The following is a 24,870-nucleotide window of genomic DNA, read 5'->3' as shown; positions in this document are numbered from 1 at the left end:
ATGTTTCCTCTTTAGAAATTTCTTATTAAATCAATTCCATTAAAATTAAAAAGTATTTTTAATTGTTCCTTTACAAAGTTTGATTTTTTTTTTTTTTTTTTTTTTGAGACAGGGTCTCACTCTGTCTTCCAGGCTGCATGATTACAGCTCATTGCAGCCCCTACCTCCCAGGCTCAGGTGATCCTTGCACCTCAGCCTCCCAAGTAGCTGAGACTACAGGCCTGTGCCACCACACCCAGCTAATTTTGTATTTTTTTGTAGAGATAGGGTCTTACCAGGTTGCCCAGGCGGGTCTCAAACTCCTGGGCTCAAGGATCCTTCTGCCTCAGCCTCCCAGAATGTTGGGAGTACAGGCATGAGACACCACACACCCAGCCACAAAGTTAGAATTTAATGTCAAAGTAAGAATCATTTAAAAGTACTTTTAAGTCCATGCACAATGACTCATGCCTGTAATCCTAGCACTTTGGGAGGCTGAGGCAGGCAGATCACCAGAGGTCAAGAATTCAAGACCAATCTGGCCAACATGGTGAAACCCCGGGCTTAATAAAGTATAAAAATTAGCCAGGCATGATGGCAGGTGCCCATAATCCCAGCTACTTGGGAGGCTGAGGTAGGAGAATTATTTGAACCTGGGAGGTAGAGGTTGCAGTGAGCTGAGATGGAGCCATTGCACTCCAGCCTGAGTGACAAGAATGAAACTCCATCAATCAATCAATAAATAAATGTTACCTTTAAGCTTTCAGTTCTCTTCCATTCCATTTTAAAAGCCACACAAGGATATTGAATATGGTTGAGTAATTGAGAAAAAGTGATATGATCAGCATTTGAAAACAGGTTAATCTTATGGACTGTTACCTACTATTTTGTTTCTGAAAGGCTAGTAACTAAGCCTTCTACCATTGCATTTGCACGTTTTACATATGATAACACATGCGTGTGTATATTGCCTGTATACATATTGCACAAAGTTATTCAGTTGTATTTGGTAATGTTTTGGTCTGACCACACTCTTAACGATGTGGCGTGTGTATGTATAGTAAGGGATGTTCTCGAAGTGTGACTGCATCCTGTGATAGCACACATGAAGAGTGACACTTAGCGAGTAGAGAGGGCTCAGCCTTGTCCTTGTGTGTGGAACCATGCAGGGAGGATGTGTTAGGGCACCCTTGGAGTAGCAGGTGATACCACATAGCCACTTGACATCTGGCCCTGACCCCTCAGCATTTCCTCATCCTGCTTGGGAGCCACTTTTCCCTCAGACTTATGGCTACTCCAGTGCTTTTGAAAGGCCCCAAGGCTCCTTTGCCACTGTTGTTGGCAAAGGGCATCCTAGGCAGTGACCCTCAACCTTCTGTTGCATGTACGAGTGGACTGGAGTGTGTCCCAACTCCCTGGTGATGATGCATCTCTGACAGATGAGTGTGCATTACTGTAGAATTTGGACTGGTTACTTAGCTGTCAGTGCTGTGGTTTAGGGCTCTGTTGGCTGAGTGTAATGGCTCATCCCCTCTCCAGCTATATTTTACTCCTCGACAAAACTATGAGTCCCCTGATAATAGGATGCCAGGGAGACATGAACCACGTGTCATTAGGTTCTGCAAGATGGAAGTTTTCTTGGCGGGGCCTGATGGCATGCACCTGGAATCCAAGCACGTTGGAAGGCCCAAATGGGTGGATCACTTGAGGCCGGGAGTTTAAGCTATGATGGCACCACTGCACTTTACCGTGGGCAACAGAGCAAGACCCTGTCTCTAAAAAAATAAAAATAAGGCCCAGCACAGTGGTTCATGCCTGTAATCCCAGCTCTTTGGGAGGCCGAGGCAGGCAGATCATGAGATCAGGAGTTTGAAACCAGCCTGGCCAATATGGTGAAACCCTGTCCCTACTAAAAATACAAAAATTAAGCCCAGCATGGTGGCAGCGCCTATACTCCCAGCTACTCAGGAGACTGAGTCAGAATGGCTTGAACCTGGGAGGCAGAGGTTGCAGTGAGCCAAGATTGCACCCCTGCACTCCAGCCTGGGCGACAGAATGAGATGCTATCTCAAAAAATAATAATAAAAATTAAAATTTTTAATTTAATTTAAAAAACATTATTGTGGATATTTTATGTCACAATAAGAGAAAAAACAGAATTGTAAGGGTTTATAAGCAGATGATCCAGGGTTAATTTGCAATGCTATTTTACAAATCTTCAGTTCTACAAGGGAAAGTCTGGTGAATTGCCCCTTTTCATAAAAGCTGTAATAGAAATGTGTGGATGCCCTAAGTTAGGCCCAGTTGGCTTTGCAACTTCTAGTGGTCATTTGTAATTTTATATCCTTTTTTTCATTTCTTAATTTTGATTCCCAGAGCATCTCATTCACCGAGGGACTGAGGACCCCTGCCTCCCCATCTTCAGCGAATGCCTCCTTTTACCCCCTCTCTCACTCCACCTTGGTCCCCGTTGGCCTGCCAGAGTTTAAGGACAGCAGCAGCTCTCTCACAGATCCTCAGGTTTCCTACGTCAAGAGTTCAGCTGCAGAGAGGAGCAGTGGAGCAGTGGCTGGAGGCCCCGACACACCATCGGCCCAGCCCCTCGGGGCCCCCGCACTCCAGCCTGGTCCAGGTGTCGGGTTTTGTCATGTTGTGAGCAGCTGTGGTTCTGTCTGTCCTGGGGGGCAAGGTTTTGGTGCCTTAGACCTAGACACAGGGAGGGCTGGGAGGGAGCACAGAGCTGCTTGTAAAAATGACAGTGGTGGGGATGACTTTACCACAGGCTCATTCCCTTCCAGTGGGGAGCACCGGTGTGACCGGCAGTGCCGTGGGGGGCCCCCTGCTTTCACATTGACAAATGCCCAGCTGCAGGTGTCTGAGGAGTTTATAGACGATGACCCGGCAGACATCTCTTTCTTTGCTGGAGGGTCGGAGGCATTTTCTTTTCCTTACGGCTCTGTAGTCTCACAGGAACCTCAGGCCTCTGCCCAGCCTCTGGGGGCCCCTCCTTTGTGTGGGCTTCCAGGGTCTGCTCAGTCCAGCCCAGACAGGTACTCCACTGAGGCAGTAGACATGAACACAGAAGATGATTTTGCATTTGAGGAAGAAAGTGACTTCAATGGCAACGCACACCCCTCAGACACCTCGGAGCTATTTGAGGTGAAGGCACAGGCCAGCCGGATGCAGCGCCTGCTGGGTCCTTCTGAGACCAGCTCACTGAGGAACAGCCAGTCTGAAAGCAGCTCCCTCAATAACATGCCGCTACGTGGCGGGCTGTTTTTGCATACATGCAGCTCAGCCAATCAGTCTGAGGCCAGCTCCATGGTCAACTTCCCAGCCTACTCAGTCCGCTCTGAGTCCAGCTCGGCCTTCCAGTTCTCTGACATCATCGACCAGTTAGAGCAGCTCAGCTACCCTCCCACAACAGCCGAAGACTCCAGCAGCACAGAGTCAGACTCGTGGGACTCTGAAACCGAGGCACCCCTAGACATAAGCCTTTTCTTCAGCAACCCTTTTGCACAGACAAGTGGAGAAAGAGTCCCTTTTGATTTACAGAACAATTTAAAGAATTTGACTCCAGGAGAGCAAGTAGATAAAAACCTGTCTTGACCACCCTGGGCCCCTTTTCAAGGCACCCACTCTCCCATGCTGTGTAGTTCAGAGCTCAGAGTTGTTCGGTTTAAACATAGAAAGTGATTTTGATTTCATGGCTACATATTCAATTTTTTTAAATTTCCTGATTTATTATACTTTTTTGAATATCAAAAAATTTGACCTTTCACTTGGAATGACGTTAAATCTATGCATCCAGTCTTAACTCTGAATACTCCAGCCAGTCCTCCTAGAAGTCCCGATAAATTGGTCTTTGTAGCTTGTTTTTTGGAATCAATTATTTTTTATTCAAGTGAAAACTGGTGCTATACATTCTGAATGTTACACAGTTCTGTTCATGTTGCTCTTCGGTAGAATTTGTGGATCACACTATTGATGCTGCTTTTTAAGATGAGCCATGCTGCCCGTAATTAACTAGGAGATGGGTTTTGTCTCTTGTCCAGCCACTGCACTGCACAAAACCTTGAGTATGCCTCTACAGAGCCCTAACCCTGGGAAAGATGGCATAGGCCATGGCCTCCTTTGTGCTCTGGTCAAACCCGTGGAACTCTGAGACCAAGGCCCCCTAGACCTTAGCCTTTTCTTCAGCAACCCTTTTGCACAGACAAGTAGAGAAAGAGTCCCCCTGGGACTCTGGGAGGACAGTCGTCTGCTGCACTGGGGTTGGGGGTAAGAGAGTGCCTGGAACTGTCCCAGTGCCAAAGGCACCATGTCATTTTTTTTTTTCCACTTTTTTTAAAGGTGTCAAAGGGGCACTGCCTCGTTATTGACTTGAGACCCAGAAATAGTGCTGTGTGTAGATAGTGGTCCCAATTGGAGAGGTGTTGGTTTAAAATGCATTTACGTAAGTTTGAGCTGTTTGCTTCTCTTCAGCTTAGTTGGGAGTATAGAAGATACATGGTTGCAAACAAAGCAAGATCAGACACACTGTGGGCATCATTCTGTCCAGGGCAGGGGAAAGGGTCCCAAGGGCAGGTGGGCCCAGGTGGCCCTCCCCCCCATCCTGCACACCCTCTCACACACACCAGGTGCCATGGGCCCTGCTGGGGACCACATGGAGAGCTTCTCGGTCTAAACCACCATGAAAGTCAAGGCTGATGTTTGTGGCATAGAGTGGGCAGGGACATCATGGGGAAACCACTGCCATGCAGCTCAGCACCCACAAGTGCCGGGCTCAGGCCAGGCCTAGGTGACACTGTTGAATTTGTCAAGTCCCCAGACAGGGTTTGGGGGTTTTATTGTTTTTCCTTTCTGATCTTACCTACTAGTGCAATACCACATTGAAAGTTTAATTCTCTTCCCAGAATGCTTGTGGAAACTTTAAACATTCGTTTCTGTTCACATAGTAAGATCTCTGACGTTTTGCCTGGATGGATTTACTGTGACTGCACAGGGACCATGTGGCTTAGGTGTCTGAGCCTTCGAGGGCGTCTTGCAAGGCTGGTTTTCCTTTTCTCATCAGTGTTGGCTGTGGCTAACCACATCAGGCAGTTTCCCATTTTTGTAGCTTTGTTATACCTAAACCACAGTCTCGTCATTTTGCTTATGCAACTAGAGCTCAGTCGGAATAGTTGTTATCCATTCTGTCCCTGGTAATTTAGACCTGCCTTCCTAACGCTCTGGGGGCCACTGGGCACTGCTGTCTGCATTGGCTAACAAACACCTGTGAAAAGCTGCGGTAGACAGAAGCACGGCAGTGAACCTGGGTGGGGTCAGGACTAGCCCGTTCGGGGGGTTCTGCTTTTCTTACTGTCACTCCAAAAATAAACCTTGGATTTGTGCAGTGGGGAGGAATTAGCATGGATCACATTTAAAATGTTTTCCTAAACCTCAGTGTCCGTATGGTAGCTGATGGCTCCTGTCCCCTTCATCCATGAGCCTGATGACTGTCCTTGCCGATGCTGTGAACTAACAAAGTTGTCTTTTTGTTTTTAAGGGACCCCCACCCTGGCATCTGGACAGCAGGTCAGGTTTGGGTAGTTTTGAGTCAGCACTGCTGTGGGGCAGAGGTGGCCGCTCCCTGGTAAAGCTAATGCTGTGGAAGCTGGAATGCTCCTTCCTGGGGAGTGGGATCATGCCCCCGGGCAGAGGTATCTCATCATTCCCTCGTGTGCAAGATTCTGAATAAGTTTTCTTCTCAGGCATCTTCTGCTAGGCCTCCTACAAAATCAATCTTGTTGTTTTTGGTTTTTGTTAATGGAACCTCACTTTCTAGCGATAATTTTTTAGTTTTTTATTTAGGAAGTTTTCAAAATATACAAAAGCAGGAAGAATATAAGGAACCCCATCACCTCAAATTCAGTGTTACCAACACTTGACCCTGCTTGCCCTATCTGTGCCTTTCTTTTTTCCTTCTTATTTTGTTGCTATAGTATTTTATTATTACTTTTTTTTAGAGACAGGGTCTCACTCCTGTCACCCAGGCTGGAGTATGGTGACGCAATCACATCTCACTGCAACCTCAACCTCCTGGGCTCAAGCCATCCTCCCACCTCAGCCTCCAGGCACACACCACTGTGCCCAGATAATTTTTAAAATTTCGTGGCGATAGGGCCTCTCTCTGTTGCCCAGGATGGTCTCAAACTCCCAGGCTCAAGCAGTCCTGCCTGAGCCTCCCAAGTGTGGATCTGCATAAGCCTGGGTGCTAGAGTGAGATCTGCCTCAAAAGAAAAAAAAAAAAATGAAGGCTTTCTTCTGAGTTACTGCTCACAGCCCTCCTAACCCTTTCTCTTTTGAGTGGGTTGTAATGTCCACCCAGAGGGGATTTAGAAACGGAAGGGAAGGCGAGAGTATAGGCACCATGACTTTAGAACCATAAAGAAGACATTTCCCACTGTAGATTTTGTCTTTCCACCTGCTACAGTTAGTGAGGCGCTGACATTGCCCTTTTCCGCCTTAACAAGACAGTTGAGTGGTGGCAAAACACCCAGAGCCGTTCAGCCCCAGGCCGTAGTGCCCTGCCTCAGCACTGGGCCTGCTTGGTTTCTGCTTTGTGCTGTTCGGCTCTTCCCCAAGCCTGTGTTGGGTAGTGCACAGCCTGAGAGGTGTGGCCTGATAAACCCTGAAATTGAAGGAAGTATGCAGATGTGACCCAGTGCTCCTGGAAGTGTGGAGGCAGCTCACTAAGAGTGTGGAGGTCAAAGTGCCTGAAAAATGTTGACAGTTCTCTCTCAGTCTGTTGATCTCCTCAGTTACATCCAGACCCTTAAAGCTGCACAGCTGTCATGCTCCACCTGTAGTCTCAGGCAGGGCATCAGGGGCTGCGCTGGTAGCTCCCAGGAGTACTTACCTGTGGGTCGCCATCATAGCCAGGTGTATCCACTGAGAGGGGATGCACTCCTATAGCAATCCCCTGCAATGAGAGGCTACCAGCAGGCAGTGCCTGTTGTACCCAGGAAGTCTACCACTAATTTCATACTCTGCTTTAGGTAGAATATTTATTTTTATTAGCTATCAAACTTATTTTGTATTTAAGTTTCCAAAAGTCCAGGTACTTTAGGCCAATGTATAAATATTTCAAGTCTAACAGTAGCATAGTTACATGTTAATACAACAGACTATACAAAAAATATGTAACAGTGTATACGATAATTTTTCAAATCACTAAGTATTGATATGTGCCTTTTTTATATTACCAAGAGATTCTCTAAATATGGAATTAGATTAGGATTCTCTGCCCCAGTTAACACACATTTTTAAATTAGTACCGATGATCAAGGAATGGACAACAGCATACCAAAAAAAAAGAATTTAATATGAAAAACTTTTAAACCTGTTGGTTAAGTCATTCCCATTATTGTCATTTTGCTGAGGGTGACTTGGTCCTTTTTAACTGCTTTGGTGTATGGGTATGTTCTGCTTGTCAGTGCAAGCTCCTCTGCCATGCCACTGCTCTGAGGGGTAATTGTAGCACTTCACATATGCTGTGGTTGTGATCACATGTGACATACATAGCATATGTGTTCCTAACTGTTGTGTGTTGATGTGACATTTGATGCCAATACATACGTCTTCAAGGTACACTTGTTCCCTCCCGGCTCATGGAACATCAAAAAGGAAATTCATTACTGGAAAAATTATTTCATAGACAAAAATGTCAGTGTCCTCTTGAGGGCATAGAGTTGAAAATATTTGTATAGACTTGGTTCTCAAGTCCACAGAATTAAATCTGCTGTGGTCTCCCTTTGGTGCTCGTCTGGGGCCATGTGTATGGAAGATTCTGTCACAGGGGGCTGGGATGCGGGCAGATGCCGTTACTCCCTCTCCACGTGTTGGGCCGTGCCTGACGTGTCGACACGTTCAGGGAGACACCATCTTTTGCATGAAAACAATTGCGTTCCCCTAGGAAATGAAAAACTGAGCTGGAATTTCCTTATACATTTGAACTTGTTTATTTTTTAAAGACATTTTTGTTGTCTGGTTTGTGGTACTTATAAAATTTGTTTTCCATTGCAATTGCCATTTATAAATTTGCAGATATGTACTAATTTAGAATTTTTAATTGTTCAATAAAATAAGGAAATATTTACTATGAATTTTTAAACGGGTTTTTTAGCTTTCTTTCCCTCTACTTTTAGTTGTGATTTATATAAGTTAAAGATTATTTTACCTATTAATCTCTGAAGCAGCTGCGTATTTTTTACAACACTGTCACTGACATCTTCATAGGCTTCTGAGCAACAAACAGGCAACAGGCGCCATGACTCTTGTGCAGATTATCTTACTTTACTGTGGATGATGACGTCTCTGTGGAAGGCCAGCAGGGAAGGTGCCTTGCTGCTTCTCGGTCTTAGCTCTGTCAGTGCTTCCTGCTCTCACCTGGTGTGGCCTGCGAGGCCTGCACAGCAGAGCTGGGTGTGGGGGAGGATCTGCAGCTCAGGACCCCACCACACCCCACGGGGCTGGCCTTGTGTCCTTGCGCTTTTACCGTGCACAGAACAGTGCTGTTGTTGGCTTCTTAATTCTGAAAATGAGGCTGTTATTGCCTGTTTTTTCTGCAGTCAGCTAGAACCCACCCTGTAAATTACAAGGGAGGACGTGAACAAGAGACCCCTGCCCCTGAGTGCGGCAGCTCTGCAGCTTCTGGCAGGACTGTACTCTACTCTGAGCTGGAGTTTCCCATTCGGCCACACGAGTTTCTACTTCCTCCATGGAGCATCCACGCCTCCCTAGCCCCACACACACCTGAGGGGGAGGGGGCTTTGCATACTGCCTCCTGCTTTTGGGCCCTTTGAGGATAGGCTCCTCACCTCACCCTTTGGGGAGCTTGGAGCAGCACAGAGCTGCAGCCACTGACGTCAGGCGCCTCTGGGAAAGGTGGTGGTGCCTCCCTGGGGCTCTAAGGCACCTGCTGCCCGGTGGGCAGGGTGGTCAGTGAGCACCTGTGGCCAGGGTGGGAGGCACCTGGCAGGAAGCCCTTCCTGGAGCTCAGCAATTGTACCTGCCACACCAGAGCAGAGGGGCTGTGGCAGCAGCATGTTCTAGAAGGGCACTGTCAGAACAAATTCATGGGTCTCCTCAGAGCTCATGGATGAGTAGTTACTTCCCACTTAGAGGAGAGGGGAATGAGTCCCAGGGGCCTCACTCACCTCCAACATTGTGCCGGCCCTGCTCCCTGACCAACACCCTCCCGGTCCTGGGGCCACCCATGCCCAGTACCCACTGCCTGAAGATGAAGTGGGAGGCACCTGGGTGCATAAATCCTGATTTCAAGAAACTGCTCAAAAGCATCTCTCTTATTAGGTCTGTAAGTTGACTGATTTAGATGGTAAAAACTGCATGGCCCTTGTGTTCTTGAAATATGTCAATTCAGATTACATTTCTTTCCTAATCCTAATAACCACCACCCTTTATTTAGTTCAATAATTTGTTTTTGGGACCTTGTCTCCATTGTCCCAGTAAAAGGATTCATAAGTTGGCCAGGTACAGTGACTCATGCCTGTAATCCCAACACTTTGGGAGGCCGAGGCGGGTGGATCACGAGGTCAGGAGTTCGAGACCAGCCTGGCCAAGATGGCGAACCCTCGTCTCTACTAAAAATAAAAAAATTAGCCAGACGCGGTGGTGGGCGCCTATAATCCTAGCTAATCAGGAGGCTGAGGCAGGAGAATCACTTGAACCTGGGAGGCAGAGGTTGCAGTGAGCCGAGATTGTGCCACTGCACTCCAGCCTGGGCAACAAAGCGAGAGTCTGTCTCAAAAAAAAAAAAAAGATTCGTAAGTCAGAGTATGCTTCTCAAAGCTTTGGACAAAATGTGTTAGAACAAAAACATAGAGGCCCTGGACCACCTTCAGGTTTTCTTTTTTTTGTTTTGTTTTTTTGTGGGTTTTTTTCCATCCTTCAACACGTGATAGGGACTCCTTCAGGTTTTCAAGAGTGCACCTGGCAGATAGCAGATCTGGGTGAATGGCCCAAAGTACAACTCGGTGTTGAAGGTTAGAACACCCGTTTTTCTTAGTAAGGAAAAGGTCTCGTTTATTTAGAGCGAAGCAGGAAAGAAACGAAGATGACTGGGAGCACTTCGTGTGTTGGTCCAGCTCTCTGAACCACGTGAGAGCAGCGGCCAGCCAGCCGGTGGCTCCACGGCATGCTGTCTGCCAAGCTGTGGCCCAAGGCTTTGTGTGTCGCCTCGTGAAAACCCCAAATGGCCCTTTGGAAAGCTGTGCCACACATCCGCTCTTCACATCCTGTCCTGTAGGCAGTGACGCCGGCCAGGTAGGGAGGTGAACTAAATGCACAGTGTGAGATGAACCAATATTTGAGCCCCTCACCATTAACCATTTTTCTATCTCCGACTTTTATTCTTTGAACCCAAATTTTGTGTAAAAGTGACTCATGACATCCTCCTCCGATAGTGAAGCCAGAAATAATTTTTGTCTAACTCATCAGGTTCACATCTACTTGGATCCCTTGGACATGCATTTTCCTTTTCTTCTGGAATTAATTCATTGACCAAGACAGTTTTATTTTCCTGTACCTCCTCTCAAGTTAACCTTCAACTTGACCTTGAATTTTGCCAAGCAGGAGGTGATTGTTCCTCCACTAATAGGCAAATTTTTTGAAGAATCGTTTGTTAGAGTTTTAAAGAGGAGAATTTAAAAGTAAAAAATAAAAGTAATTTTGCCTTTTCCTCTAAATCTGATATTTCTCTTGCATCATCTAGTTAGATGAATAAAAACAGTGTCTTGAAGGAAAAAGTCAAGGTAAGCACAAAAATTTAACATTGTGATTTTTAAATGACATTTCAGAAATCATATGATGAATATTGAGAAAATTCTGGAAGTGAAGAGACTGCCACAAAGAGTCACCTGCCAGGCTGAGTGCAGCGGCCCATGCCTGTAATCCTAGCACTTTGGGAGGCCAAGGTGGGCAGTTAACAATGTCAGGAATTCAAAACCAGCCTGGCCAACATAGCAAAACCCCATCTCTACTAAACATACAAAAAAGAATTAGCCAGGCATAGTGGTGGGGGCCTGTAATCCCAGCTACTCAGAAGGCTGAGGCGAGAGAATTGCTTGAACCGGGAAGCAGAGGTTGCAGTGAGCTGAGATTGCACCATTGCACCCCAGCCCGGGCGACAGGGCGAGCCTCCGTCTCAAAAAACAAGGAAAGAAAATCATGTGCCAGAGCTGCTCATTGCTGACAGTCTGAAATAACAGTGTTAAACTGCATGTCTTTTGGCCGGGAATCGGAGCACTTTGGGAGGCCAAGATGGGAGGATTACTTTAGCCCAGGAGTTCAAGACCAGCCTGAGCAACATAGCAAGACCCCATCTCTACAAAAAACTAAGACATTAGCTGGGCACTAATGTGGTGTGATGTGAGCCTGCGATTCCGGCTACTTGGAAGGCTGAGGGGGAGGACTGAGCCCTGGAGTTGAAGGCAAAGCTGCAGTGAGCCATGCCTGTGCCACTGCACTCCAGCCTGGGCAGCAGTGTAAGACCCTGTCTCAAAAAAAAAAAAAAAAAAAAAGGTTGGGCATGGCGGCTCACACTGTAATCCCAGCACTTTGGGAGGCCGAAGTGGGCCAACTTGAGGCCAGGAGTTCAAGACCAACCTGGCCAACATGGCAAAAACTGTCTCTACTAAAAATAAGAAGAAATTAGCCAGGCATGATGACACATGCCTGTAATCCCAGCTACGCGGGAGGCTGAGGCCTGAGAATCGTTTCAATCCAGGAAGCGAAGGTTGTAGTGAGCTGAGATTGTGCCACTGCACTCCAGCCTGGGCAACAGAATGAGACTGTCTAAAGAAAAGTAAATATATGTATTTTGAAGATCATCCAACCTTGTAATTTGCAGCTTTTTTTTTTTCTTTTTGAGACAGAGCCTCACTTGGGTTAGAATGTGGTGGCTTGGTCTGATCATGGCTCACCACAGCCTTGACCTCCCGGCCTCAGGCGTTCCTCCCGCCTCCACCTCCTGAATAGCTGGTACTACAGGCGTGTGCACCACCATGCCTGGCTAAAATTTTTGATAATTTTATTAATTTTTTTGTTTTTGTAGAGACAGGGTTTTACCATGTTGCCAAGGCTGGTCTCAAACTCCTGGGCTTCGGCCTCCCAAAGTGCTGAGATTACAGGCATGAGCCACCATGCCCGGCCAATTTGCAGCTTGGAGAGTATATCAGATTCTGTTCTTTTCCCAAAGTGCGGTCTTTGCGATGAAGCCTATCAGTGAACAGCCAGTGGACAGGTTTTGATCCACCCCAACAAAAGTGTAGAGCTCAGTAAAACATACCTACTGTTTGTATCTCTCAATGTCAAGTATTTTAATGTTGGCAATTGAAGTCTTGTCTACGAGTAAAGAAATCAGTCCTTCTAGAGGATATAGTGTGATAGCTGGGCATCGTCTGCGTGTCATAGGTGTGTCCTCCTATGAGTGGTATATGAATGAATTTTGTAAGAGGGACTCTTGTAACTCAGAACAAGACTGATGCTTTCTGGCTGTTTTTTATTAGAGGACCTTGGAGTTAAGAGCTTATTTTTTACGAATACCTAAGATTGATTCTTTACCACGTCGGATGAAGCTAAACATTTCTTTTTTTGAGACATAGTCTTGCTCTGTTCCCCAGGCTGGAGTGCAGTGCCGCAGTCTTGGCCCACTGCGTCCTCTACCTCCCAGGTTCAAGAGATTTTCCCACCTCAGCCTCCCAAGTAGCTGGAATTACAGGCACGTGCCACCACACCCAGCAAATTTTTGTATTTTTAGTAGAGATGGGGTTTCACTGTGCTGGCCAGGATGGTCTTGAACTCCTGACTTCATGTGATCCTCCCACCTCGGCCTCCTAAAGTGCTGGGATTACAGGCGTGAGCCAGCACTCCTGGCTGACATCTGCCTTTTAAGCATGCATTTTGATGTGCATTATCAATGTCAAAAAGATTTTTTTAAGACAGAGGAGCACTAGGCCAGGTGTTCTTTTATGATACCCACAGAATTCAAAATAGCAGAGCCTGAATGGCACTAACTTTATTCTGTCATATGTCACTGTGGAAAGCACCCTTCAGAGCCATGGTCCCACAGTTGTTTTCTTACCATGGAGTATCTGTGTTGGTGACTTCAGCTCAACGTGTGCCCCAAGGACAAAGGTAACAGCCCATACAAAATCAGGCATGAGGATGCAGTCCAGCAACTTTGCATATAAATCAAGTTACACATTCATTGCCAGTTGCTTGTAAAAAAAAAAAAAAAAGAGAATCTCCCTCACAGATTTATAGACTTTATCATGTAGGATCTGTGTTTGTGTGATCTGAAGTAGGCAAGGTTTATACGATTTGCTATTGCTAACATTTAAATAAATGTCTAACTAAGCCAGCACAGGGGTGCACACCTGAAGTCCTAGCTACACAGAAGGCTGAGGCAGGAGGACCGTTTGAGGCTGTTTGAAAATACAGATTATCATGAGATCCCATCCGTCTTTTAAAAAAGAAAGAAAAAAAGAAACAAAAAATGAAAAAGAAAAAAGAAATTTAAAAAAAGAGGCCGGTCACAGTGGCTAATGTCTGTAATCCCAGCACTTTGGGAGGCTGAGGCAGGTGGATTGCCTGAAGTCAGGAGTTCGAGACCAGCCTGGTGAACATGGTGAAACCCCGTCTCTACTAAAAATGCAAAAATTAGCGGGGAGTGGTGGCAGGTGCCTGTCGTCCCAGCTACTTGGGAAGCAGAGGCACAAGAATCTCTTGAACCCAGGAGGTGGAGGTTGCAGTGAGCAGAGATCACGCCATTGCACTCCAGCATGGGTGACAGAGAGAGACTTTGTCTCAAAAAAAAAAAAAAAAAGTATTTATAATAATATCAAATGATGACTTTTAACCTCCATAGAACCAAAAATAGTTTATTCCAAATGAGCAGTCTATCCTAAAGGGGAGTGTCCTTCCTTTATGAGGTATTTATTAGGGGTTTGTTTACTGGGAGTGGCACTTTCTAATTTATAGCCCTGTTACCCCACACTGGCCATGGCCTGTTTGCAACCCCAGCAGGGTCACAGAGGCACACACTTTGATGCATCTTGTGATTACACCATTTCCTCAAGCTTTACCTCCTGCAACTGAAACATAAAGGAAGATTTTGCAGCAATTTTTTTGGTAGACTGTCAACTAGTAACTTGCTGTTGAACTGTACTTCCCTGAGTGAGGTGCTGTGCAGACCACTGGCAGGACACAAGGGTAAAATAGTGGACGCCGACTTTAGCTTCTGTTAAGCAGTGAGGGTGAAACATCTTCGCTGTTACACCGTGAACAATACAGTTATGAAGAATACATAGATGTTAGTAGCTTCTAGACTTTTCTCTGGTTTTTATCACATAAAATATCTCCTTGTGAAATTCTGGCCTAGTGGGGACAAAGAAGATTCTGGAACACCAATCCCAAACAGCGCATCTTTGGAAACATGCCTCTTTTCATTGTAAGAAGTAATCCATACTTCAGGGGCTAGTACAGAGCCACAGTTCCACTTTGAGCCCTGCAGAAGTGACAAAGACCAAGTGTGGCCCAGTATGTGGGGCAAGGAGGAAGTAGGAATTTCATGCTATTTTAAGGTTGTTTTAGTGTACTTTAAATGTGTAATAAAAGCAAATTCTAATAAATTCATTGCTGTAGGTATTCTATAGCAATGAATGTCTCCTCGTGTTTTAAATGTATCTTGTGAAAAATTCCAGAAGAAAGCTCTGCTATCATGAGCACTGATCGTTCATCTTAAGAATCCTCAGAAGCAGAATCCCTAGCAGCAGGCAAGATCTTTCCAGGTCTCCTGATTTGTCAATGTGAAAATAAGGACTTCTTCCCCTGCATCTCCCATGTCCCACTGGAGGGTTAACCTGTTGAGTTGCTTGTGTCAACCCAACAAACAGGGAAGCATGATGTTGGCTGCTCCCAAGAAGCGGCTATCCACTAATCTGCCTGTGCACTTACATGTTTTACGTTAAATGAACTAAGTTTGGGTTTTATAAACTGGTCACTACAGGCAACGGCATCTGAAGGTGCCAACAGCAGTGTAAAAGAATCTTGCGTTGAAACCACTGTGGGTGGAGTAAGGAGGCCCCATGGTGTGGCATTTATGCAACCATGGGTTCAAATCGAGTTACTTCTTTTGCAACATTTGGTAAGCCGATTCAGTAACATTGTTAGAAATAATGATAGTTTCAGTGTTCAAACACTATGCACTTGGAAACATAAATTTCCATCTTTGGTAGTTTGTTTTTTGAGAAGAAGTTTCGCTCTTGTTACCCGGGCTGGAGCACAGTGGCGCGACCTCGGCTCGGCCTCCTGGGTTCAAGTGATTCTCCTGCCTCAGCCTCCTGAGCAGCTGGGATTACAAGCACCTGCCACCACGCCCAGCTAATTTTTTTATTTTTAATAGAGATGGGGTTTCTCCATGATGACCAGACTGCTCTTGAGCTCCTAATGTCAGGTGATCCACTCACCTCAGCCTCGCAGAGTGCTGGGATTACAGGCATGAGCCACCATGCCTAGCCGCCTTTGGTAGATTTTAAATAGCAGTTAAATTCCTTCTCTAAAACTCTGCTTTAGAGTTATCTTTAAAATTTGGCACTTAATAGTGACTGGTTTCCCATAGAAAAACATTAGAAATTAACCTTTGAGAATTTTTTTTAAATAGAAAAGGATTTTTAGTTATAAAATGCACAATGAAATATACTCATCATTGGCCAGACGTGGTGGCTCACGCCTGTAATCCCAGCACTTTGGGAGGCCAAGGTGGGCGGATCATGAGATCAGGAGATCGAGACCATCCTGGCCAACATGGTGAAACCCCGTCTCTACTAAAAATACAAAAATTAGCCGGGTGTGATGGCGCGTGCCTGAGGTCCCAGGTACTCGGGAGGCTGAGGCAGAAGAATCTCTTGAGCCCAGGAGGTGCAGGTTGCAGTGAGCTGAGATTGTGCCACTGCACTCCAGCCTGGGCGACAGAGCAAGACTCTGTCTCAAAAATATATGTATATACTCATCATTATCTTCTTTAGAATTGGGCTGCAAATTTGGCACCTATTTATTCAAAAACATTGTTTTAAGAACGAAACAATTGTTACTTATTGTGGTATTTTAGAAAACCAAAAGCCAAAATAAAATTCTCATTAATAACAAAGTGGAAAACAGTATCATGAATTGAGCAGTTTTATATGATCCTTTTTTTTTGAGATGGAGTCTCGCACTGTCACCCAGGCTGGAGTGCAGTGGCGTGATCTCAGCTCACTGCAGCCTCCACCTCCCAGATTCAAGTGATTCTCCTGCCTCAGCCTCCCCGGTAGCTGGGATTACAGGCATGCACCACCATGCCCAGCTAATTTTTGTATTTTTAGTAGAGATGGTTTCACCATGTTCGCCAGACTGGTCTCAAACTCCTGACATTGTGATCCACCCGCCTTGGCCTCCCAAAGTGCTGAGATTACAGGTGTGAGCCACCATGCCTGGCCCCATTTTTCAATGAATAATAAATTTGGCCCTAAAATAGACATTGCTTTTTCAGATGTTAGCATGGGTTTGACATCTTAAGTCTCTACCTCCAGCAATGTACATAGAAAGTTTCCCCTTCCTGGTGGTGCCTTTTGCTTTACACACTTTGTGGTGCTTAATTTTATCATGGTTACATGTTCTGCAGAGCAAAAAGAAGCCCCTAGAAACACAAGGATGGTATCCAGGTCCCCCCAGAGTCCTGGGAGGAAACACACTGGCTGGTTGCTCTCTGAAATTGGGTAGATGAACCATCAACCCTCATTTGATTTTAATGTCATGTTTAGAACTGGGTGTGATGGAGGCTTTTACATACGTGTTTTCCAGGAAATCCTGGCACTGTGTGCGGCTGGTGGCTGCGTGGTCCGAGTGTGGTGGTGACTCTAAGCCGGCCTCACAGCCCTTTCTCATGTCTTGCTCCGTCCCCCACCCCATTCATTTCCAGGCCTTTCCACGGAGAGTCCTCAGCCTTCTCCCTGCAGCCAGAAGAGCCCCCTGAGTTTGAGCCCTGCATTTCAGGTGCCTTTGTGCACAGCTGAGCAGGGCCCATCCCCACTCCTGAGCCCTGTCCTCAGCGATGCTGGCGGAGCCGGGATGGACCACGAGGAGCCAAGACACAAGGTGCGCCCCTAGTGAAGGGTTGCAGGGGGGGCCTGCGCTCGCTCTTTCTTGGGGTGATGCTGGTGGGGAGCCTGGGGTGGGGCAGGGAAGGGCCCTGCACTCACAGCCACCCCACCAGCCTGCTGAGCAGAGAGGAGGTGCTGGGCCACCTTCCCTAGCAAAACCTTCTTAAGAGTTTTCCTCTTACCTCTGGGACTCCAGGTTCCTTCGTGCGAAAACAAATTTCCTTATTCATTTAGCAAATAGTTCCTGGCACCCACAGGCTCCATGTGTCAAGCTGGATCCTGGGACTGGGCAGGCACTTCCAGCCTCTCCCTCCCTCCCTCCCTCCCTCCCTCCCTCTCTCCCTCCCTTCCTCCCTCCTTCCTTCCTCCTTCCCTTCCTCCCTCCCTCCCTCCCTCCTTTGCTCCTTTCATTGCTTCTTTTCTTGGTCAAGCTTCTACTTTACAACTGAGTAACTTGGGGAAAGATCTGGGTGCTAAGGGAGGGTCTACTAGGGACCCCTTTGGGGGCCAGAGAGCTTCCTGGGTGGAAGACCCAATGGGCAAGTGGGTGCCCTGGCCAGGTGTTGGAGACAGTGGAGAAACCGCGGTGGGGAGGAGGCGGCCCTCTGCTGTTGTAGCAAGGGCCACAGGCAGGGTTGACAGTTTATGGCAGAAAGTTGAGGCAGTGTCCCCTGTGGGCCTCTTTTTATCGAAGGTGATAGGAATCAGGGCACACACTGAGGGTCTGCAGGGAGAATGTGACTGAGCAGAGCAGCTCGCTGCTGGCAGGCACAGGGCAACCAGGGGCAGGGTTTCCGAGGCCTCAGGGTGGCCTCCACTCTTCCAGCCCAGGGCAATCTGCCTACAGTTACGGTTTTGCAGATGGACCTAAAAGAAAAGACTCAGGGTCCAGGGAGTTTGCAGACCTGTCGGACCTGGAGTCCACAGAGAAGGGAGACAGGGGGGGTCCCTGAGAAGCAGCAGCTGGATGGGACGAGGCCATGGGGCCTCTCGGAGGGAGAGAGTCATGCCGGCACAGGGGGAGCTGTGTCTTTGTGAGACCTCAAGATGCCTGAATTGGCCAGAGGATATTTTGTCCGAGGCCTGCCTTCTGGATGGCAGGGCTACCCGTGGGATGCTGGGACTCTCAGCAGGCGGGCTGGCACAGACCAGGCAGGCTCCTCCCTCCCTGTGGCCCGAGGGTCCCCCTGGATCCCACCCGGAGTGGGAGGAGCCCCGGTCTGGAGGCAGCGCAGGACGTCACGCCTCATGCTACTGCGTGGGGTCTGCGGGCCGAGCTGGTTCTGGACGCTTGGTTTGGCAGCAGCACTGTTTCCAAACAATACATCTTTTTATTTTATTTTGGAAACCTAATGACAGTCTCTTTCGTCCACTGTTTCTTTGGTACAAAAAAAAAAAATGGCCATGAGGAAGTTTGTTTTTAAGACTAAATTTTAGGCGAGGTGTGGTGACTCACGCCTATAATCCCAGCACTGTGGGATGCTAAGGCAGGCAGATCATGAGATCAGGAGTTCAAGACCAGACTGGCCAACATGGTGAAACCCCATCTCCACTAAAAATTACAAAAATTAGCTGGGTGTGTTGGCGGGCGCCTGTAATCCCAGCTACTTGGGAGGCTGAGGCAGGAGAATCACTTGAACCAGGACCTGGGAGGCGGAGGTTGCAGTGAGCCAGGACCGTGCCACTGCTCTCCGGCCTGGGCTACAGAGTGAGACTCCATCTCAAAAAAACAAAAAAAGACTAAATTTTAATTTGTAACTTTTTATATTACAAAAATCAGTTGATTATTTAGATGGTTCTATAGGGTGACAGCTTGTCACGATTGAGGATAACTGGGCTGGGGCGGGTGGCCCTGGGAGAAGCCTTTTAGTTACAGTGTGGCATGGGGACAGCAACGTGGCAAGGCCCTCGGGGATGGGGTCATGCCCTGAGGAGTTGGTGGCTGGGTCACTGCACAGGAAGATTCAGCAGCCCTCGGGCCCAGCCCCTGCATGTGGGGACCCTCAGCCCTGATGTGGGGTCTCCTGTTGCCTCTCCTCAACACCTGGGCTCTGGAGGGAGGGCTCTGGGTTCTGCTTCAATTCTGTGTGTGTGAGCTGACATAGCAAGGCTGGTGCCCCGCACAGGTGGGCTCCAAGATGGCAGGAGTGACCCTTCCTCAGCATGCAGGGCCGCTGGTTTGACCCAGAGGTAGGTCCCCACCAGAGTCCCCTCCGCGCCGACCTCATGAGCCTGTGTCCAGCCAGGCTGCAGCAGGTTCTGGGGAGGCCCTGGCCCCAGATTCACTGACAGCTCTGCTGGCAGGGCCTGGCAGATGCCTCTCCTGGGGGGGCCAAGGTGACACAGGGGTCTGAGAACCACATGCTGCCATTGAGGCCGCCTGTCAAGCGTTCCCACTTGCACCCAGTTGCTGGGCTGTGCGGGGAGGAGCAAAGAGCTGCCCCCCTCCAGCCCCCCTCGCCAGCCTGCGCCTCCTCCCCAGGGTCCCCCACTTGATGTACCATTTCTCCCCATTTTAGTAGAGATTGGTGAAGACCAGCAATATTCGAAAGGCAGGAAAGCCAAAGGTGCCAGAGGAAGGATCTGTGTGCCCCTTCCACGCTCTGCGTGGGCACAGGCCCTTCCTGTGGGGCCAGGTGGTGAAGCTGGCAGGGATTGCGCGCTCCTCTGCGGCTGTCCCTTGCTGCCCTCTCATCCCTGGTCCACAGCCCAGCCTGCCGGGGCTCATGTGGGACCTTGCTCTGGAGGTGGGGGCAGAGTGGCAGCTGCTGTATTTTCTGTCCCTGAGAGTCTCCTTGCAGTATTCCTCAGGCTGATGAGGGGGTGGGGCAGGGTGGGACAGCCGCCCCTCCTCTTGGCCACTCCACTCCCCTGACTCCCTTGTGACCCACTGGTGGCACCTGTGACGAGAAGTCTCGTTGTCACCTGCTGTGGCTCTGCCATGGAGCGAGCATCTCTGCCTCATCCTGAAGGAGTGGAGCTGACCGGACTCAGGCATCCTGTTTATTTCTGTAGAACAACATCCAGAGTTAGGACATAGCTTCTGGACCCCATGCCAAGGTGACTGTGGCTAGGAAGGCGCCCTCCCTACCCCAGGCTCTCCATCAGGGCCCAAGGCCAACAGCTGGCAGGGCATTAACATGCAACATTCCTGTCCCTCAGCTGTGTGGGGAAGGCTGGGGCCTCCCAGACCATCAACATGGGCCTCTGGGGACAGGACCAGCTCTGCCCCCGGGGAATTCACTGGGTATATCAAGCTCAGGTGGAGAAAGGACTTCCCTTTTCAGAGACAGCGTCAGCCTCTGTTGCCCAGGCTGGAGTGCAGTGGTGTGTTCACAGCTCACTGCGGCCTTGTACTTCTGTGCCCAAGTGTCCTCCCAAATCAGCCTCCCAGCGTGCTGGAATCAGTCATCAGCCACCACACCCAGCCAAGAAAAGACTTTGAAAGAGATTTTACTGAATTTGGATTTGAAAGGTGGGCTCAACCTTTCATTTGAAAGTTTAAAAAGTCATTTTTAATATCATGAAGCTCAAAAAGAAAAGATAGAGGCTGAAGGCTGGAAAGGTGATTCGGCTGCTCCCTGGGGACCAAGCTGGAGCATGGTGGCAGGGCTGTGGGAGCCAGGTGGGCTGCCAGCCGTGGGGAAGAGCTGAGGAGAGAACAGCAGTGGGCGTTGTGTGCAGGACTCTGGAGGGGGAGGCACCGTGCTGGGCACTGGAGGGCTCCCGGTGGCAGCGTCCCCACGGGCTAAGGGGCACTGTCCCTTCACAGCTGGCCCTCTCCATGGGCTCCGGACTCACGGGATAGGCGTGCCTCTGTCCTCCTCTCATCCACGAGGAGTGGACAGCCCTGCAAGCATTTCACAGCTGTCCTGAACTTCACAGCTGGACAGGGAAGAAGGCCCCACATGCCACCTCAGCTGCTCGCTCACTTGGAAACTCAGCTCCTGATATTCCTCCCAAACCTGCCCCACCTCGGGTCATGGTAACTGGTCTTTCTCTGGCTTAGGCCAAAAGCCGCAGCAGTCACCCCTCCTGCCTCCGTCCCTCACGCCTTACACCCATGTCAGAACTCAGGTTGGCTCAACCTTCAGAACGTGTCCAGGATCTCACCCCTCAGCCCTCCGTGCCCTGCAGTGAGCACCGTCTCACCAGCTGGTACCGAGGTCCCCTGGGGACCTCCCTGCCCTCCTGGTCTGTTCTCATCCTGGGGCCAAGTGCATCACAGCATACTCAGGCAGACCCCAAAGGGCCCAGAAGGCCCACGTGGCCTGCCTTCCCCACCAGCAGCCTGCCTGCTCCCTCTTACCTCCCCACCTTGCTCCAGCCCCGTGACCTCTGAGCTGTCCCACAGGCCACCCTGTCCACTCCGAGTGTGGCTGTGGCCTGCTACGCCGCCAGCCTCCAGCCCCTCCCCTGCGCTGCGTGGGTCTTGTACATCCCTCTGTGCTGTGACATGTGACCGTTGTTGCTTCTTGCCTGTCTCCTCCTAGTAGGATGCCCTCACAGGGGCAGGGGCCAGTGTCCAGGCGCCTATTCGGAGCTGACATCTGCTCCACGGATTGCACGGCCCACCTGCCCTGAAGCCGGCCGCAGTCTGGTGGTGGAGCAGGCGAGCTGCCAGGGTAGAGCAGGATCGTGGTTTCTGGGCAGTGGGAGAGCACGGAGAAGAGGCTGTTAAGCTGCGCCTCAATGGGGTGTGGCTCGTGGAGAGTTCAGGGTGCAGAGAGTCCCTCCAGGGACAGGACCCAGTGCCTGCCGGAGCCATGATGAGACATGTGCTTTGCCTGGAATACTGTGTTGGGTGAGATGCAGAGGGTCCCCCGCGGCCAGCTTGCCTGCTCAGCGCCAGCACCTTGAGCAGAGATCACCCTGCCAGCTATAGGAGTGCTCAGGGCTGGGCTGTCTCCAGCAGGGTACAGAAAACTAGGCCCGGGTGTGGCCCGTGGCTGCACCAGGAAGTGCACCGGAAGCCTGGTGCTCCGACACAGGCATGCTTAGCATGCACACTGTTTGGTCGTTTTGATGACCTTTGTATGGGTTAGGTTTAGTAATTTATAAGCACACACACACTCATGGACCTGTGTCTGCCGACCAGCTATGCCGCTGGCAGTGGTATTTGAAAAATGATTTATTTTTTAAATTTTTATTTAAATTTATTTATTTATTTATTTTGAGATGGAGTCTCGCTCTGTCTCCCAGGCTGGAGTGCAGTGGCGCGACCTCCACTTCCTGGGTTCAAGCAATTCTCCTGCCTCAGCCTCCCAAGTAACTGGATTACAGGTGTCCGCCACCACGCCTGGCTAATTTTGTGTATTTTTAGTAGAGACGGGGTTTCACCATGTTGGCCAGGCTGGTCTTGAACTCCTGACCTCAGGCAATCCTCCCACCTCCCCAAGTGCTGGGATTGCAGGGGTGAGCCACTGTGCCAGACTGAAAGATGATTTTTATCACAAAACAAGCAATAAACTTCAGCCCTGTTTACGTATGGTGATATTTAAACAGCAATTCTTCTCTCCAAGAGAATAACAGGACTCATTGTGACTATGTCTTCACTCAGGGATAAATCCCTTCAGACACTGGGGATGAAAACCCCATGACAATGTTGACTGGAGCAGAAGAGAGCAAGCGTTACACACCTCAGGCTCACTGAACAGGGGAGGGGCCCCGTCCTGAGGACACGCACTCACAGCTCTGCTTCTTTCAGCGCATGCCTGCGGACGAGGCCTACTTCATAGTCAAGGAGATTCTCGCTACAGAACGAACATACCTGAAGGATCTAGAAGTTATCACTGTGGTACGAAAGTCCTTGATTACTTTGATTTTGCTTCTAATAAATCTCTCATCTGAACACAGAGAAGTGGTCAGGTCAGAACATTGGGGTCCAAGTTTTTAATGAAGCTATAAAGTGTCCATTTGAAACTTTTGATGTAGGGTAGTTTCATTGTATTTGAAAACTCGGTGGTCGACAAAGGAGAGCTGTGGTGCTGCTCTGAGCCTCTTCGTAGGCGGCGACTGCAGGGTCAGCGCCGGGCGTCCCACGGCTAAGGTCCTCAGGGGCGCGGTTTCTCAGCCCCCAACAAGTCGTGCCTCCCGTCACGCCACGCTCTTCCCACAGTGGTTCCGCAGTGCCGTGGTGAAGGAGGACGCCATGCCTGCAGCTCTGATGACGCTGCTCTTCTCCAACGTCGACCCCATCTATGAGTTCCACCGAGGCTTCCTGCGCGAAGTGGAGCAGAGGCTGGCACTCTGGTAAGTCCCTTCGGCCCCCAGGTCCTGGAACCCCACGCGGGGCACTCCCACACCAACTCATCGTCGCTGCCCTTAGGAACTTCCCAGCTTCGGAAACTGATTCGGAAGAGTCATGATTTCACTGAGTATATTTTTAGGAGCCCGTGGGGAGAGGCACAGCTGCGGTAATACCCTTTATTCACCGTCTCTCAGAAGAGAGAGCGCAAGGGGCAAGTTAAAATGCGAGATCCCTTTCTGCCTGGACACCGTCTGTCTTAGAGAATGTCCAGACACACAACAGCAGCCTCCACCCAGCGCGGGCCCTGCCCTGCGGCCTGCTCCCCTCAGAGCCTCGCCGCCTTGCTCCAGCGGAACCAGGGCAGCTGTCACCCCGCGTCCGACGGCAGCGCCTTCTGCAAGCGATCACCATGTTGACAACAACTTTGTTTCTTTTGACTCAGGGAAGGGCCCTCCAAAGCCCACGCAGAAGGCGGCCATCCACGGATCGGGGACATCCTGCTCAGGAACATGCGCCAGCTAAAGGTAGGCAGAGTGCTGTTAATGGGAGCAAAACCGTCGTCCCCTCAGAGAAGCATCCCCCAGACCAGGGTCCCCCTCAGAGCAGAGTCTCCTCAGAGCAGGGTCTTCTCAAAAGAAGGTTCCCTCAGAGTAGGGTCCCCATCAGAGTGGGGAGTCCTCAAAACAGAGTCCCCTCAGAGCAGGGTCCCCCTCAGAGCAGGTTCCCCTCAGAGCAGGGTCCCCCTAAGAGCAGGGTCCCCTCAGAGCAGGGTCCCCTCAGAACTCCAGAACCTCCTGTTCTGAGGAAGATGCAGTTCTTGGGCGGCCACGTGGTGGACTCATGAGGACCCCTCAGAGCTGCATCTTCCTCAGGGCAGGGCCCTGCTCTGGACGGGGCCTCCCTCCGAACTTTGCTTCCCTCAGGAAAGAGTCTGGCTCAGGGCAATGTCCAGGGCCCCATCAGGACGCTGTTTCCCACGGAACAAGATCCCTGCTCACTGCGTCCCCTTCAGTGAGGGCTCCCCAAGAATAGGATGCCCCTGAAAACAGCACACCCCTCACAACAGGGTCCCCCCAGAACAGTCTCCCTCCAGTCAGGACTAACCCCCAGAACAGACTCCACCTTAAAACATTGTTTGCCTTAGATCAGGGCCCCCACCAGCCCCAGAACATCGTTCTCCTCAGAACCTTTTTCTCCACTGATTAGCATTCCCTTGAGGACAGTGTCCCCATTTCCACCAGGACAGGACTCCCCCAGAACAGTGTTCACCTCAGGGCAGGATTCTCCCCCAGAGCATTGTTCTCCTGAGAATGGGTCCTCCCAGAACAGCAACTGCTTCCGAACAAGGCCGTTCTCAGATCAGAGTTCCCCACAGAACAGAGTCCTCCTCAAAACATCATTCTCAGGACAGAGCCCCCCTCCCCAGGACAGGGCCTCCTC

At 49.5% G+C, this 24,870-nt stretch overlaps 1 protein-coding gene across 5 annotated transcripts in view; it reads left to right on the top strand.

The window, feature by feature from the left end:
- The window catches only part of FARP2 (FERM, ARH/RhoGEF and pleckstrin domain protein 2), a 143,818-nt gene that overhangs the window by 93,530 nt on the left and 25,418 nt on the right, over nucleotides 1-24,870 (top strand). For all 5 annotated transcript variants that reach the window (XM_032269517.1, XM_032269516.1, XM_032269514.1 and 2 more), the window contains 5 exons: nucleotides 2,356-2,611; nucleotides 17,000-17,175; nucleotides 22,888-22,977; nucleotides 23,299-23,432; nucleotides 23,873-23,954. In XM_032269517.1, the coding sequence (XP_032125408.1) occupies nucleotides 2,356-2,611; nucleotides 17,000-17,175; nucleotides 22,888-22,977; nucleotides 23,299-23,432; nucleotides 23,873-23,954 (738 nt within the window). The remainder of the gene's footprint in view (nucleotides 1-2,355; nucleotides 2,612-16,999; nucleotides 17,176-22,887; nucleotides 22,978-23,298; nucleotides 23,433-23,872; nucleotides 23,955-24,870) is intronic.

This window comes from Sapajus apella, unplaced genomic scaffold (assembly GCF_009761245.1).
Source record: "Sapajus apella isolate SASKATOON/1434 unplaced genomic scaffold, GSC_monkey_1.0 scaffold194, whole genome shotgun sequence".
NCBI classification, from domain to species: domain Eukaryota; kingdom Metazoa; phylum Chordata; class Mammalia; order Primates; family Cebidae; genus Sapajus; species Sapajus apella.
Note: the sequence above shows the minus strand (reverse complement) of the source record. Positions and strands in the feature narration are given on the sequence as shown.